The following is a 15469-nucleotide window of genomic DNA, read 5'->3' as shown; positions in this document are numbered from 1 at the left end:
GTTAGTACAATGCCAAACTTTAACCCAATCTGAAATAAACATCATACATAATGAATTAGCAAAATTTAAGTGTACAGTCAATATGGCCCAGAAATATTTTCATAAAACATCCTATGAAAGCATTAAAAATCCATTTTCTTTGCATATACATAGAAATAGTTAAATAGAGGAAATTATTTAAATATATGTAGAAGCACTGATGAACAGGAAAAATTACCATTTTGGCCATGCTTTTTATAGCTTAGCAAATATTTTCCCTTCTCAGATTCCCTGTTTTGTATAAAGGGACTCTGCTGTTTTGAAAACAATGCACCAAGGCCCTTACAGTAGTCAAACTACTGTACTGCCAAAAAAATAAGCAGTTTCTGGTGCATTCCAGGGTGGTCCTATCCAACTTAACTGTACTTTCCTATTCTTTAGCACTAGTCATACCATGGTCTTTTCTAAGCATAAACATGGGACCATTGTTTTTTCTTATCAGTACTTTTGAGCAATGCCAACTTCTTAGGCAATTTTCTCCAGTCACCAAGATGTGAATCAGTCAAAAAATTGAAGATGAACTCTACAATTTTCTCTCTGCTCAACAAAGCAATCAAAACTGGAAAATCAGAAAGAACTGTTGTGTCAGTAAGAATTTGGTTAAGATGAAACTCTATCTAGGTTTCTTAAAGCCAAATAAGTTACAAAACTCAGACTAAATTTTACTTGTTCCATAATATGATGATCTGTTTAGAAACAAAGTGTAGATAACAAGGAACAGAACATAGCAATCTTCTTTTCTGTGATCCTGGCAGAGAAAAACAATTGCAAGCCTGATAGTTAATGGCTAGCAAAAAATACATTGTATTTGAAGAGTGACTTTGTTAACTTGCATTTCTATTATTGGTGGAAGAAAATATTTGTTGATAAGCAGATTGTAATTTTGAATATTCGTGAGTTCAAGTCCCTAAAAACAAAAGACCCAGTTTTCTACCTAGGGAACTATAACCTAGGGGTGGTAGAAAAGTAGTACAAAAGTATTAAAATTACCTTTGAGAAGGAAAATGCATGTTCTTAAGAGCAGAAATGGGGAAGAATTTTTAATAATATCTGCTGTTATCTTACAAATTTATCCCAATGAATGCTGAATAAATACTTAATTCAAGAATAAACGGCCACTCCAAAGCACAGCGGCAAACATAGTTTGCAGGGATAAAATTGACCCCCAAAGGAGTATTCAAGTCAGCTAATCTCACTTTTAAGGTCTGTCTCTTTTTGGAATGAAGAGAAAGCAAAACTTGGTCTCTTAATGGACCCACCTGAAAAAAGAAAAGTTAACAGTCTGAAATTAATTTATAAGTGTGGGATATTTTGATGGGCAACCATCTATACATTAATCCTCATTTTAAAAAACGGGGAAAGGAGTGACCCTTTATATTGTATAGATTACCGGAAGAGTGAACCAAGAAAGATATTGTGCATATCTTTTTAAAATTTAAAATACATGTTCAGTAAAATGGTCATTTACATTTTTGAGCATCTTTTCGCTGAACCAGCGAAGGGCGATGTAGGCACGGTCGCTGGGGGGCAGGCACCAAAGAGCAGGGCCATTCTGCAGGCTCTGCGGGGTCTCACGGTGGTGGGGACCGGAGAAGCGGCGGCAAGTGCCAGGGCAGGGACCCCCTGAGACTGGGAGAGAAGAGCGCTGGGGGGATGGATGCATTCGGAACGCTCCGAAGAGCGGGAGGGGGAAGCGGGGGCGACAGGGGCGCGCGAGGACGCTGTCGGCCTAACTGGGCGGGGCGGCCGCGGGTCGCAGGCGGATGACGCGCCGCGGCCGGCGGAGGAGCTGCCACTTCCTGGAGGCGCCGGCCGGGGCCGCTCTCAGCATTTAGCGCTGGAGCCGGGAGCCCGCGGTCGCCGCCATGTCCCATCAGACCGGCATCCAAGGTAACGGCCCCCGGAGCGGCGGGCAGGGAAGGGGCTCCCGGGAGGCCCGGGGTGAGCCGGGCGGGCTGCGGGAGTAGCAGGGCTGGAGTCGGGCCCCGGGGAAGGGAGCCGATCTCGCGGGCGGGCGGGCCTCTGCGCCTCTCCGAGCTGTCTGGTCCCGGGCGTCCCTCCCAGCCCAGTCCGGCCCGGCCGCCGCCACGTTACAGACTGACCCGAAATTTCTCAGAAGCGAAGGAAATTGGTTTCCGAGGAGGCCTGAGTGAAGGGGGCGTGCCTTCCACCGCCCCTGATGGTAGCCCAACTTTCCCCCTTTTTATCCGGTAGGGGAGACCTGGAACCGTGGAGCCGGCTGGGGCTCCTCTTGCTGTAGAGAGACGGGCGAATTCGCCTTTCACTCTGTGAAGGATGTTAAAGATTTTGATTAAAAAGCGAAAGATCTTGGAATCTCTTTCATTTCCAATGAAGGTGCTTCCCAGACTCTTCCGCACTTTCTTCCAAAATAGAAACAGGAATTTATGTTCTGAGAAATCCTGAGTACGGGGTGTTTTGATCTTTCTCTTAGGGACTTGCCCAGAACTGAAAAGTCCGGTCTTTGTGGCTGTTCTCAATCATCCCGTGAAGGCATTTCAATATGCAGTTATATCTGACCTCCATTATTTTCTGGTTTGAAAATGGGCAGTCTGGAAGCGCTCACCTCATCAGAATCAAATAATATATCCCGGGGTTACTCGCGATTACTTAACGAGTGCTAATATAAGCCCACGCTCTTCCTGTTAATAGACAACGAATCTTTTCCCCAGAAGATTTACTTGTTCCTATGAGTCTTTGACCACCCCACAGCTCTCCCTGCACGCACAAACACAGGCATACTACTCTGAAACCTAAAAACAGTTTTGTTTGTCCGAGTTAGTTTGACATTTAAATATGTTGTTATTGATTTTCATGTTTGAGTCTTACAACAATCACTACGTAAATAGTGGTTCTTACTCTCAGTGTACAATCCAAGAGTGAAATCAGAATGAAATTGAAGAACAGGAGGGTTATTAAATATGTATTTGCTTAGTGAACTGTAGCTTTTTGAGAAATACGAGTTAGAAAAGTATTACCAGAAGTATAAGCTTGAATGTATTTTACTGACTTTTTGTTTAATCAGGATAAGATATCTGATACTTACTGCTGTTTTTAATGTGAAAATATAAAAATGAATTTCTTTATTATAATTTTGAAATTGGACTAGAAGAGAATGAAAGGTTTTCAACAATTTTCAACCAAGCAATAGTGGTGTTTTTTAAAATTGTAATTTGTTCATTATTGGATTTGAATAAATTTAATATTTTCTTTTTTTTTAAGATTTTATTTATTTATTTGACCGACAGAGATCACAAGTAGACAGAGAGGCAGGCATAGAGGGAGGGGGAAGCAGGCTCCCTGCCGAGCAGAGAGCCAGATGCAGGGCTCAATCCCAGGACCCTGAGTGGAAGGCAGAGGCTTTAACCCACTGAGCCACCCAGGCACCCTTAACTTTAATACTTTCATTCCCAGTGTTATTTCTGCTTTGGAATTATCTGGCTAAAACAGAATTGATGTATTAATATACTTTTAAACTATATTAATTTGTTTCTTAGCTGTGTACAGTGTCCGCTGTTACATCTTCAGGTTTTACAGTTTAAATTACTGATAGTAAGGGGATGCTACGCCCTCAAGATTTTTTTTGTATTACAATTAATTTCTCCTTATTTAAGTAGCATTTGAAAGTATTAATCCATAAGTATAAGAAATGGGTTTACTTGTCTTTATCTTTTTCCACAGCAAGTGAAGATGTTAAAGATATCTTTGCCAGAGCAAGAAATGGAAAATACAGACTTCTAAAAATATCTATTGAAAATGGTTAGTTACACATTTTTAAATACTGTTTGTCCTTAGATTATTGAATGTTATATTTTTAAATGTCTAAGACATTGTCAGTGATTGGAACTATTAATTAATGTGAAGCACGTTCAGAGTTTGCCTTTAGATAAGGTGGATCCTGTACATTTGGTCATGTCCCATCGGCCGCTGCCTACCCTCTGAATTCTGTACTTCACAGGGAAACAGAAAGATGCTTTTTTGGTGTGACCTCTTCCTCTTTTACTTTTTGTCTCAGTTTCTGTACCACAATCCATTTCTAATGTTAATGCTTCCATCTCTGGAATGGAAATCAGTAAACAGGTGATTCTCTCCCACCTGCCCAAAAACATTACTTGAGAATTGTTATTCAGTAAAGTTAGTTTTGTTTTGTTTTTTTAAAGATTTTACCCATTTATTCGACAGAGAGAGATCACAAGTAGGCAGAGAGGCAGGCAGAGAGAGGAAGGAAAGCAGGCTGCTTGCTGAGCACAAAGCCCGGGGCGGGGCTTGATTCCAGGACCCTGGGATCATGACCTGAGCCGAAGGCAGAGGCTTTAACCCACTGAGCCACCCAGGCACCCCAGTAAAGTTAGTTTTGAATTAGAAGCAAAGGATTTCAAGCTCCCATCTTTTCCACTTGATTGCAGTTTGTGGTGAAGAAATGATTCCCGCTTTCTTGTTTTTGGGACAAAGTTCTAGGAATGTAACAAACCGTAAATTGATCCTTTCAAAATCACTTGGTAGCAGGGAAATTGGGTGGGAGAATCTTTTAACTTGGCTATATTTGAATTTGGACAATTAATATTCTCACAAATGAGTATCTTAAAATATTCCACTGGTCTAATTTCTTAAATACCTGGAAATAATTTTGCTTTGGAAGAATAACTTGTTCTTTTATAATCTGGAAGTAAACTTAATTTGCTTTTCATTTTCTACTTATATATTAAAAATACCAGAGTAGTTTGAAAAATATGCAGTTGTTGTAAATACAAATTACCACACTTAATAGGAATAAACATATACTGTAAAGCAGCTTATTTTAGGAATATTGAACTAAATTTTAAAAGCCATTACTTCCTGACTAGTTAAGTGACTAAAATGGAAAAATTTGTCTAACTAGGATCACTACAGAAGGAAAATGATGTTCTTTCCTAAATCATTTTCTTTTCTTTTCCTTTTTTTAAAAGATTTTATTTATTTTATTTGACAGAGATTACAAGTAGGCAGAGAGGCAGGCAGAGAGAGAGAGAGGAGGAAGCAGGCTCCCTGCTGAGCAGGGAGTCTGATTCGGGGCTCCATCCCAGGACCCTGGGATCATGACCTGAGACGAAGGCAGAGACTTTAAGCCACTGAGCCACCTAGGCACCCCCCCTAAATCATTTTCTGATCTTACTTTTTGTTTTGAGGAAAATTTTTAAATAAGGAAATTATAAAGAATAAATAAAACAATAAATACTTCCATCTCCTCTTAATAACTGCTAATGTTTTAGCATATTTGCTTCAGCTTTTTTTAGACTTAATATTTTTGTGATATAAGGGCATCCCATTTAAACTGTTTCACTTCCTGACCTCCTCTTCCTGAGGCAACCATATTAGGAATTTTCATATTTCTGCAGTTCTTATATGTATCCCTAGATAGTGCTGTTTTGAGTTTTTAAGTTCATGTAAACTGATGTCTTACTCTGTGTCTGTTTTTCTCTAAACACTATTTTTGTAATTAGTTTTGACAGTTCACTATTTTTAAGTTTGAATTCATAATATATAAGATACAATTCATCACATATTCTGTCATCATTCTCTTATTGATGAACACTTTGGCTACTTGTAGCTTCTACTGTTCTCACGTAATGCAATGAACATACGTGCAAAAGATTTTCTATGCAGAGAACATTCACAGTTTTACTTGATTCTGCCAAGTGGCTGCACCAATTTATGCTTCTGAACAAAATGTTTTACTTGTAGCTTCGTGGCCAAGTAAGCACTAAACATGGTTTTAATATTTCTTGTTGCACAGTTCAGTGTTTCAGGAATTCTACCTTTGAACATAAACAGATAATACATATTTTGTTGATAACTTATAGGATAAACATTTTGGAAGATAGACTATAATAACTGTCCAACTCAACTATTTTTAAATGTGAATAAAATTTTATCATATGTTTCTTGTGTTTTTTAACATTTTAACCATGCTAGTCATAAAATTTTCCTGTTTTTTTCTTTAAGATTTTATTTATTTATTTGAAAGAGCAAGAGATCACAAGTCAGGGTGGGGGGAGGGGCAGAAGGAGAAGCTGACTTCTCACTGAGCAGGGAGGCTGGTGCAGTGCCCAAGAACCTGGGATCACAACCTGAACTCAAGGCAGCCGCTTAACTGTCTGAGCTATCCAGGTGCCCCCTATTTTAACTCCTTGATGTGAATAATAGTAATAGGAGATAACTGTATTATTAGTTTATTCTTTTCTTCATTACCATTTGGCATTTAAAACATTTCATGTATCTTTTAAAAATTGTTCTTCATAGAGAAACTTGTGATTGGATCATGTAGTCCGCCCTCAGATTCCTGGGATAAGGATTATGATTCCTTTGTTTTACCCCTACTGGAGGACAAACAGCCGTGCTATATATTATTCAGGTTAGATTCTCAGAATGCCCAGGGATATGAATGGATATTCATTGCCTGGTCTCCAGATCATTCTCATGTAAGTAATTTTTTTGTAACTTGTTTAACATTAAATGCTAGAATTTTTTTTTTTTTCTGAAATATTCCTAGGACAAGAAAAAATTAAGAAGCAGTTGTTATTTCCCATAGAAGGGAATGATCATGAAGAAAATCCTTCTATTGGTAATGTGGAATCGGGAGTAATGTACTTAGATTCAGAAGTCTTGCTCTTCAAATGAATAGAATTATTACTGATTTTAAATTTAAATATCTTTGGCAATTATATATAAATGTGCTCTGACATTAATGCTTTGAATACTTCTGAGACCTAATTGAATATTATAGTAAATATTCTTAATAGCTACCATTCATATGATAGGCATACACGCAAATATTTCTTTTAAGAAAGTTAGCAGACTGATTGAGACTACTGGATTTGACGATTCAGTATTATAAAACTATTTCTATTGGTTTGCAGTTAGTTACCTTTAATAGTTTTCAACAGTTGCTATTAGATTCTTTATTAATAGTTTTTTTTTTATTCCTCATGGAATGTTATATGCCATACATATGCCATGAACATTTGATTCTTAAGCAGCTTAATTAGTAACTTCTGATCTAGATTTGCAAGATGTTTAAGAATGCAGAGTGTTAGTATCCAGGTTACTTCAAGTGATATTTTCTTCCTCATATTATAAAGTAGTATTTTAAGTAGGTTTTTTTTAAATCCTTGAACTCATTGTATACTTTGAGAAGTGAGTAATTTTTAAAAATTTAGTTTCCCACTTTTTGTAAAATACAATCTATTATAAATTGAAATCTACCTTAATAGATGAAGTTTTATGATGGCTATTTATACACATATACTTCAGCATATTATAGCCCATGGGCTTCAGCTTTATCACAGTTTATGTTTATTGTGCTTGAAGATTTTAATACATTCAGAAAGTACTTTCTCTTGTAGTGATAGTTTTCACCTATAAACTGCTAAGTAAACTTTCACAACTTACTAGGTTCGTCAGAAAATGTTGTATGCAGCAACAAGAGCAACTCTGAAAAAGGAGTTTGGAGGTGGTCACATTAAAGATGAAGTATTTGGAACAGTAAAGGTACAAAACTTATATTTTTATATATGTGGATTCTACATGTTGCAATTAAACCAATATAAGAACTTCTAGGAATGGGTAATTGATATGAAATCAGACTAATGAATCTGTAAACATAAAGAGAAGAGAAAATATTACTGTATTTCATATGATAAGCAAGTTGACTAAAACATGTACTAATCCTTTTAAAATAGGTTGGAATACCCTTTGTTAGTCTTTAGAAACTACACTATACCTTAGAGATCATCTAATTTAACCATTTAGTTCAACCTTTTCATTTTAAGGATAGGGAAACAGGCTCAGAACAATGAGAGACTCCATGAAAGAGATGGTAATTTTTAGATATTTTTGACATTTAATTAGTTAAATTATGATTAAGAATTTGTTACAAATTTATATGGTGGAGTATCTGGGTGGTTCAGGTCATCATCCCAGGGTCCTGGGATCAAGCCCCACCTCAGCTCCCTGCTCATTGTGGACTCTGCTTCTCCCTCTCCCTCTGCTGCTTTCAAATCACAAAATTTCAGTGAAAAAGTAGACTTTTTAAAAATATTTTATTCTTTTAAATAAGAGCGACAATCATTTTCTGTGAATAACTATAGAGAAATTATATAAATTATTATAATAAAGAATTCAGAATCTGAGAATGTGTTGATTATTGAATAGTTACGAGGCAGATTTCCCCAGAATGTTAATTATAATTGTCCTATAGACTTGAACATGACCAAGTTCATCATGTGACTGGCATCATCACCAACACACTCATACCCATTTAGTAATTAGAAAACTTTAGGAAATGAGTAAATACTCCCCCTTAAGATTTTTTGAAGCCTATACAATAAAGGATTTTTGAAAAATAAGAAATAGTAAAATTCTTGATACTATTTTTTAATCAAAATATTTTCTGGGGTGCCTGGGTGGCTCAGTCATTAAGCATCTGCCTTCAGCTGGGGTCATGATCCCTGGGTATTGAGATCGAGCCCCACATCTGGCTCCCTGCTCAAATGGGAAGCCTCTTCTCCCTCTCCCATTCTCCCTGGTTGTGTTCCCTCTCTTACTGTCTCTCTCTCTGTCAAATAAATAAATAAAATCTTTAGAAGATTTTTTTTCTGTTAAATTAATAATTTTGTTTTTCCTAGAGTGACTTCATGGAGATTTTCTAGGGAATAACTAGTAACAATCCATTTCTGTGTTTACAGGAAGATGTATCATTACATGGTTATAAAAAATACTTGGTGTCACAGTCTTCTCCTGCGCCTTTGACTGCAGCTGAGGAAGAATTACGGCAAATTAAAATTAATGAGGTAAATTACAGTTTTGATATTTTTGCAAGATTTTAAGTGTTTGAAAAGATATTTTTAATTAATAGATGTAGAGGTAACTAGAGAATAAGTCTGGTAGCTTGCATTTATTCTGTATAGTTTAGAGACAAGACTATGTGCTCAGTGTATTTTCAGGAAAAAAGTTAAAAGTAAATATTAAAATTTGTATGAATTTCATAAGTAGCTTTCTCCTATATTTGTATGTGGCAGAATAGTTAATCTTCCTGTTGGAAGTACAACTTTTTTTAACTTTGTACTTCAAGTACTAAATAAATGGGGGAAATGTGTGTTACCCATTTAGGGCAAAGAATTCTATCTAATGACGTTGCCGAAGCAGGTTTGTTTTGTTATATTCTATTGTTTTATCATATTTTGTTTGGTGACTAAAGAGAGTAAAATGTAAATGCTATGAGATATTTAGTATTTCTAGAAGCTCTATAAATTAACTTCAATGAACACTACTTGGATACATATGTATATATGGGAGATGGTTTTTTGAGTACTTGTTTAGCTCAGTTACATTAGAGTCAATAAATTTCATCCATATTATAGTTTATCATATTTCTAATGTGTTTACTGCAGCTCTTCTAGTTACAAGTTAGAATAACTACTATATTTTTACTGGAATTTTATAGGAAAGAACAAGTAGCAGAAGCCACTATTCCCTAGTCTGAGTAACCAACTAGTAGGAATCAGTCTGGAAAGTGATTGAATATTACTTAATATTAACCTGATAGCAAGGATCTATCTTTATATTATTTTAACTCAAGTTATTTGAGTAAAGATTTTTATGTGATTTTTTTTTTTTAAGTTTGATAGTTTGTTTTATTCCTTGCAATCAGAACCCAGAGGATCGTATTGGGGTATGCATTTGCATATGTTCTATGATGTTTTCATTATTCAGTATCATTTATGCTGTAGAATCTCCATTCGTTTTTTTTAAAGTAAAATTTCTATTTGACTTTCTGTTGCAACACTGCAAATGAGACCCTATACTAGCTATCATTTGAGTATACAAGTCTTAAAACATGTGCATTGAAAGCTTTCTTAAAGTACTCTTCTAGTAATGAAAGCTCAAAGTCTGGAACTTCTGCAGTAGTATAATTTGTTGAGCTGTGTTGTGTCTTTGTATACTGTTCGTACTCCTTTCAATTCAATGCATGGTGTTTGTGTTGCATTTTGTCTAACAGAACAAAGTAAAGTTTGGTACATATTGTGTAGATACCACACTGTTCATAAATTTTATCAAGTAAAATTTTGTAATTAAAGGTGTAATCTGAGGACACTTGCAGGAACTACATAGTTCATTGCAAATATGCCAAACCAAACATAGAAACAACCTCCCCCCAAAGCCCCACTAACCCTGCATACTCACTCACGTGTTCACTCCCAACATTTCATAAAGATGTGTCATGCACTCTGCATGTTGACAGAATGCTAACAGACAGGAACAAACGTGAAAAGTTACTTGGCTTTTTAAGTTCATAGTATTTTAAGTGTTAATTTTACTTACATTAAAATGGATAAGGTGGAATAGCACTTGATAGAGACTGGGTTTTCTTATCTTTGCTGTATGACACTGCTAAATGCTAAAACTTCATTAAATTAAATCTGTCATACTTAGGTACAGACTGACGTGGGTGTGGACACTAAGCATCAGACACTACAAGGAGTAGCATTTCCTATTTCTCGAGAAGCTTTTCAGGCCTTGGAACAATTAAGTAACAGAGAGCTCAACTATGTGCAATTGGTAAGAGATACATGGTCATTATTATGAAATGGCTGCTGTTGCTGGTGGCTCATGGCTTATACAGGGTTTATTTTTAATGGATTTAAAATTGTTTCCTGATTTTTAAAATAATTTTCTTAAAACTATGAGACAATATGTGTTCATTATGAAAAGTCAATCCTGTGTAAGTTTCCCTTTGTTTCCTAGTTTTTTTTTTATTATAAATTTGAAATTGCTGTATATCTGTTTTAATGAATGTATTTCTTATTGACAGGAAATAGATATAAAAAATGAGATTATAATTTTGGCCAACACAACAAATACAGAACTAAAAGATTTGCCAAAGAGGATTCCCAAGGATTCAGCACGTTACCATTTCTTCCTGTATAAACATTCCCATGAAGGCGACTATTTGGAGTCCATAGGTATATAATATATTGTCTTATCATGTTATTTTCAGTTGGCTTACTGATTTTTTAGCACTGTATTATCACTTCTTGCTCAGAGGACTTACAGTTCTGTGAGGCTTAGTATTTGCTTTAATTGATATATTGCTAATGGTATTTACTATTTTAACTTACAGTTTTTATTTATTCAATGCCGGGATACACATGCAGTATAAGGGAACGGATGCTGTATTCTAGCTGCAAGAGCCCTCTGCTAGAAATTGTAGAAAGACAACTACAAATGGATGTCATTAGAAAGGTAAAATTCAAAAAAAAAAAATTTTTTTTCAAAAAAAAAAAAGGTAAAATTCCCTATCTATTTTTAAATTTCAGTTTTTGTTAGATCTTTATTGTCTTTTCCATGTAGTTTGTGATGTATTATGATTTATTAATGAATGTATTTTTTTCTTGTTCTCATCATAAATCGTTAGGGTCTTCTCTAAGTGCTTGAGGGTGATCTGTTATTTCTCCAGTGTCCTTATAGATCTGTACTCTCTAATATGTAGCCATAAGCAACTATGGCTACTTTAATTTAAATTAAAATGAAGTAAAATATAAAATTCAGTTTCTTAATCACAGTAGGCACATTTCAGGTGTTCATTAGCTGCTTGTGGCTAGTGGCTGCTGTCTGTTGGACAGTGCTGCTAGAGCTACATACTTGTGATTGTCTCAACAGTTGCTATGAATAAGGAACTGCAGTCTCTGTAACTGAATCATGGATGGTTAAGAATCTATTTGTTGAGAAAGGAGGGAATGGGCATAAACATTTGAATTTGGGGAGCTACGCTACCGACTTTATTAAATTTATTTTCTTAAATGCAAATGAGGCTTGGGGAAAGATATGGTTTATTCTTGAGCCCTTCAGCTCATTAAAACACAGGTCCCTAGAACTACCAGTATATTAGGTACTGAACCCTTCAAGCTTTTTAAGTTTAAGGTTAGCAAGGACTGGCTGATATTTTTCTACTAGAAGACCTGATAGAAATTATTCTAGGCTTCACCAGGCCACATATGCTCTTTGTTACATATTCTTGTTTATTTGATTATATAATGTTTATAACCCTTTAAAAATGTAAAACACACTAAATTCAGGCCAGATTTGGCCCTGTTTAGAATGGTTTCAAATGACTCAAGTAACAAAGGGGCCAATGAGTAATGTTTCTTGAATATGTATAGTGTACCAAAGCAGAACAACCTGAGAATATAGTGGTAGCTCCTTATACATTAGTTAAATAGGAGAAGAAAGAGGGAACCAATTAGAAAATTATTATGGCTGATTATGTATTCATGCAGTGCACCCCCCCAAAGGTAAAAGTAAAACTATTTACATATGGTCCTTGATACTCTCCTCTCCTGCTAGAATGGGTATTATGTATTTATTTGTGAGCATTCACACCTGAAAACTGGCTCCTTGCTTGTATTCAGTTTTGAATGTTGTCTTTTTCATATAGGATCACACCTGACTGATTCCATCTCTTACAGATCGAAATAGACAACGGGGATGAGTTGACAGCAGACTTCCTTTATGAAGAAGTACATCCAAAGCAGCATGCACATAAGCAGAGTTTTGCTAAACCAAAAGGTCCCGCAGGAAAAAGAGGAATTCGAAGACTTATTAGGGGTCCTGCTGAAAGTGAAGCCACTGCTGATTAAAATCATTATATTAAGCATTACAACACTAGTTTTTTAAAAGTCCAGCTTTTAGTACGGGAGAACTGAAATCATTCCATGTTGATACATAGTAGGGAAAAAATTGTACTTTTTGAAAAATAGCACTTTTCACTTCTGTGTGTTTTTAAAATTAAGGTTATAGAAGACTCATGATTTCTATTTTTGAGTTAATGCTAGAAAAGGGTTCGACATAGTGATGTTTAATTTTGTCACACTTTTCACAGAGTAATAATGATTCCATACTTTACACACTTCTTAAAATTTTATACAGTTGGGCCAATTCCAGAAAGTCTAACGTCTCAAAGTAAGATACACTCCTTCCTACTATTTAGTGAGACATCAAGTTTTTTTCTTGAAGGGAGAAAGACCTTAAAATATTCATGCTACTTAATGAATATGTTAAGGACCAGGTTAGATTATTTTCTCAGCTGAGAACTTAATGTGCCTAGGTAAAGGTGAGAAGTTGCTGACTCTGAGAAGCAGTGCTTAGCTCTCAGGTGATGGGATTATGTCTGCAACTTTTAGAATCAGTGCTTTATTGCAGCAGTCTTTTCTATTTGATTTTCGGTTTTTTTAACTGGCATTAGAATTTCAGAAGATCAGTTCATTCTAAATCCTTAAAGGTACCAGACACTTTCTATACTGCAGGATTTCTGATGACACTGAAAGACATTTAAACAGCTTTAGTAAATTCTCTTTCTAGTGCTTTAAAGTTTTCTTTTCAGAAGTAAGCCATTTCATTATGAGTAGTTTGAGGCTAAATACTTATGTTTAGATTGAATATTAAATTAACATCATTAAAAAGAAAACAAAACTAAGGTCAACAATGTTGAAAAGCCTTAAACATCAAGATTGATTTTTCTCCAGAATCCCAGAACCGTATATTAATAGGCAAGTTGTATTCTTTATTATTTTTGAGGAAATACTCAGATTTAATAAAATTGTCTGAAAATCCTAATACTGATCAGCCTAATATAAATTAAATACTTAAGAAACTTTTTCAATTTATATCTTATTTCAAAACACATTTAACTGTTTAAAGCTTTGCATTTTCAGTTACAACCTACATCAGTTGTGAGCCTTTTTTTTTTTTTTTTTTTGATACTTGAAATAGGGAAGGAGATAGAACACTTTGTCATGTTAAATCTGATAAACCTGCTGCAAGAGCCATAACTTTGAGAGTTTTCTAAATGAACTGTGGGGATCCAGGATTTAGAATTTCTTGATCTAAAAACTTTATGCTGCATAAAACATTAGAAATGCACATTTCATAGTATAAAATATGAAACACATTTTTATACCTTATTTAAGGTACTATATGCACCTTTCAAAAATTCAGTGTGTGTTCAAGTAAAGCATATTAGAATAATGCGTTGACAGAATTTTTTTTTCTAGAGTTAAGAGTATTTGTGTGGGGTTTTGTTTGTTTACAAATAATCAGACTATAATATTTAAACATGCAAAGTAATTGGCAGTAATGTTGCACTTGTTTACTAAAGATACACTTTAAGCTGTTCCACGGGTGCCCACATAGACACACATATACACAAATTACTGCAATGAGAATCCTAGAGCTGTGTTGCGGACGATAGCTGAAGCCTGTATTTTCAATCTGGAAGAATGTAAAACCTGTCATGAAGGTATAAAATAATTTGGTGGCAAATGTTTTTCTGTACCATTCATGTGCAATTATAGTCTAAATTCTACTACACTACATGAAAGTAAATGGACATTCCAGAATATAGATGTGATTATATAGTCTTAAAACTAATTATTATTAAACCAAGATTGCTGAAAATCAGTGATGCATTTGTTATAGAGTATAACTCATTGTTTACAATATGTTTTAGGTGACATCATCATAACAATAGAAAGTGATCAAAGTATTCCAGGTAAATTTATATAGCAGTGAAGAATTACATGCCTTCTGTGGACATTTTATAAGTGCATTTTATATTGCAATAAATCTTTTTCTCTTTAAATTGTGTTTTAAGTTGTTTTCTTTTTTTTTTTTTTAAAGATTTTATTTAATTTATTTGACAGAGAAAGATCACAAGTAGGCAGAGAGACAGGCAGAGAGAGTGAGAGGGAAGCAGGCTCCCTGCCGAGCAGAGAGCCCGATGCGGGACTCGATCCCAGGACCCTGAGATCATGACCTGAGCCAAAGGCAGTGGCTTAAACCACTGAGCCACCCAGGCGCCCCTTAAGTTGTTTTCTAGCATAAAGTTTTTTGAATGTTTGGATAATTCTGCATAATGCAATATCTGGTAATAGGCTAGAAATCTCATTGATCTATGCATTTGTTAATTCACCTATCTAAATCAAGGATTTTAAATATTTTGCAACCTAGGCAAGTTGTGCTTCATTTAGATTAGAACTTCCCTACTGTTGCAGCAATAATGAAAATGCCATGAGTTCTACCGTTCCTGCTGTGATAAAAGCCCCCCTATACAATAGGATGACCAATATACTTGACGTTATACTCTTCAGATACTTGCCAATCATCCAACAGATACTGAATGCACTCTGTGTAGGATTCACTACCAGACTGATCTTTTGCTAAGCCTAAATTACAAAAGATGGGGAGTAGTCCTTGAAAGGGCTGATTATAGAAACTTAACTAGAGTTAAAAGTTCTTTAAGTTACTTCTATTCAGAACTATTATGTGCCTGAAGGATGAGAGTTTCTTTTTTTATTTTTTTTAAGATTTTATTTATTTG

The 15469-nt window shown here is 35.3% G+C and overlaps 1 protein-coding gene across 1 annotated transcript; it reads left to right on the top strand.

Annotated features, from left to right (window-relative positions):
* Positions 1 to 1776: 1776 nt before the first annotated feature.
* Positions 1777 to 14731, top strand: TWF1 (twinfilin actin binding protein 1). Its single transcript, XM_046013388.1, has 9 exons — positions 1777 to 1929; positions 3739 to 3816; positions 6337 to 6515; positions 7489 to 7584; positions 8781 to 8885; positions 10528 to 10653; positions 10907 to 11057; positions 11216 to 11337; positions 12561 to 14731. The coding sequence occupies exons 1-9, from the start codon at positions 1905 to 1907 to the stop codon at positions 12729 to 12731; spliced, it is 1053 nt and encodes a 350-aa protein (XP_045869344.1). The 5' UTR covers positions 1777 to 1904; the 3' UTR covers positions 12732 to 14731.
* The last annotated feature ends 738 nt before the right edge of the window (positions 14732 to 15469 follow it).

This window comes from Meles meles, chromosome 7, assembly GCF_922984935.1.
Source record: "Meles meles chromosome 7, mMelMel3.1 paternal haplotype, whole genome shotgun sequence".
NCBI classification, from domain to species: Eukaryota; Metazoa; Chordata; class Mammalia; order Carnivora; family Mustelidae; genus Meles; species Meles meles.
The sequence above is the reverse complement of the archived record's forward strand: the minus strand, read 5'-3'. Positions and strand labels throughout refer to the sequence as shown.

What these genes read in the sequence shown, in the direction of transcription:
- TWF1 (XM_046013388.1), top strand. Translation starts at nt 1,905, where the DNA reads ATGTCCCATCAGACCGGCATCCAAG. An exon ending in AAAAATATCTATTGAAAATG is followed by an intron (nt 3,817 to 6,336) that starts GTTAGTTACACA and finishes TGTTCTTCATAG; the next exon opens with AGAAACTTGTGATTGGATCA. An exon ending in AGCTCAACTATGTGCAATTG is followed by an intron (nt 10,654 to 10,906) that starts GTAAGAGATACA and finishes TCTTATTGACAG; the next exon opens with GAAATAGATATAAAAAATGA.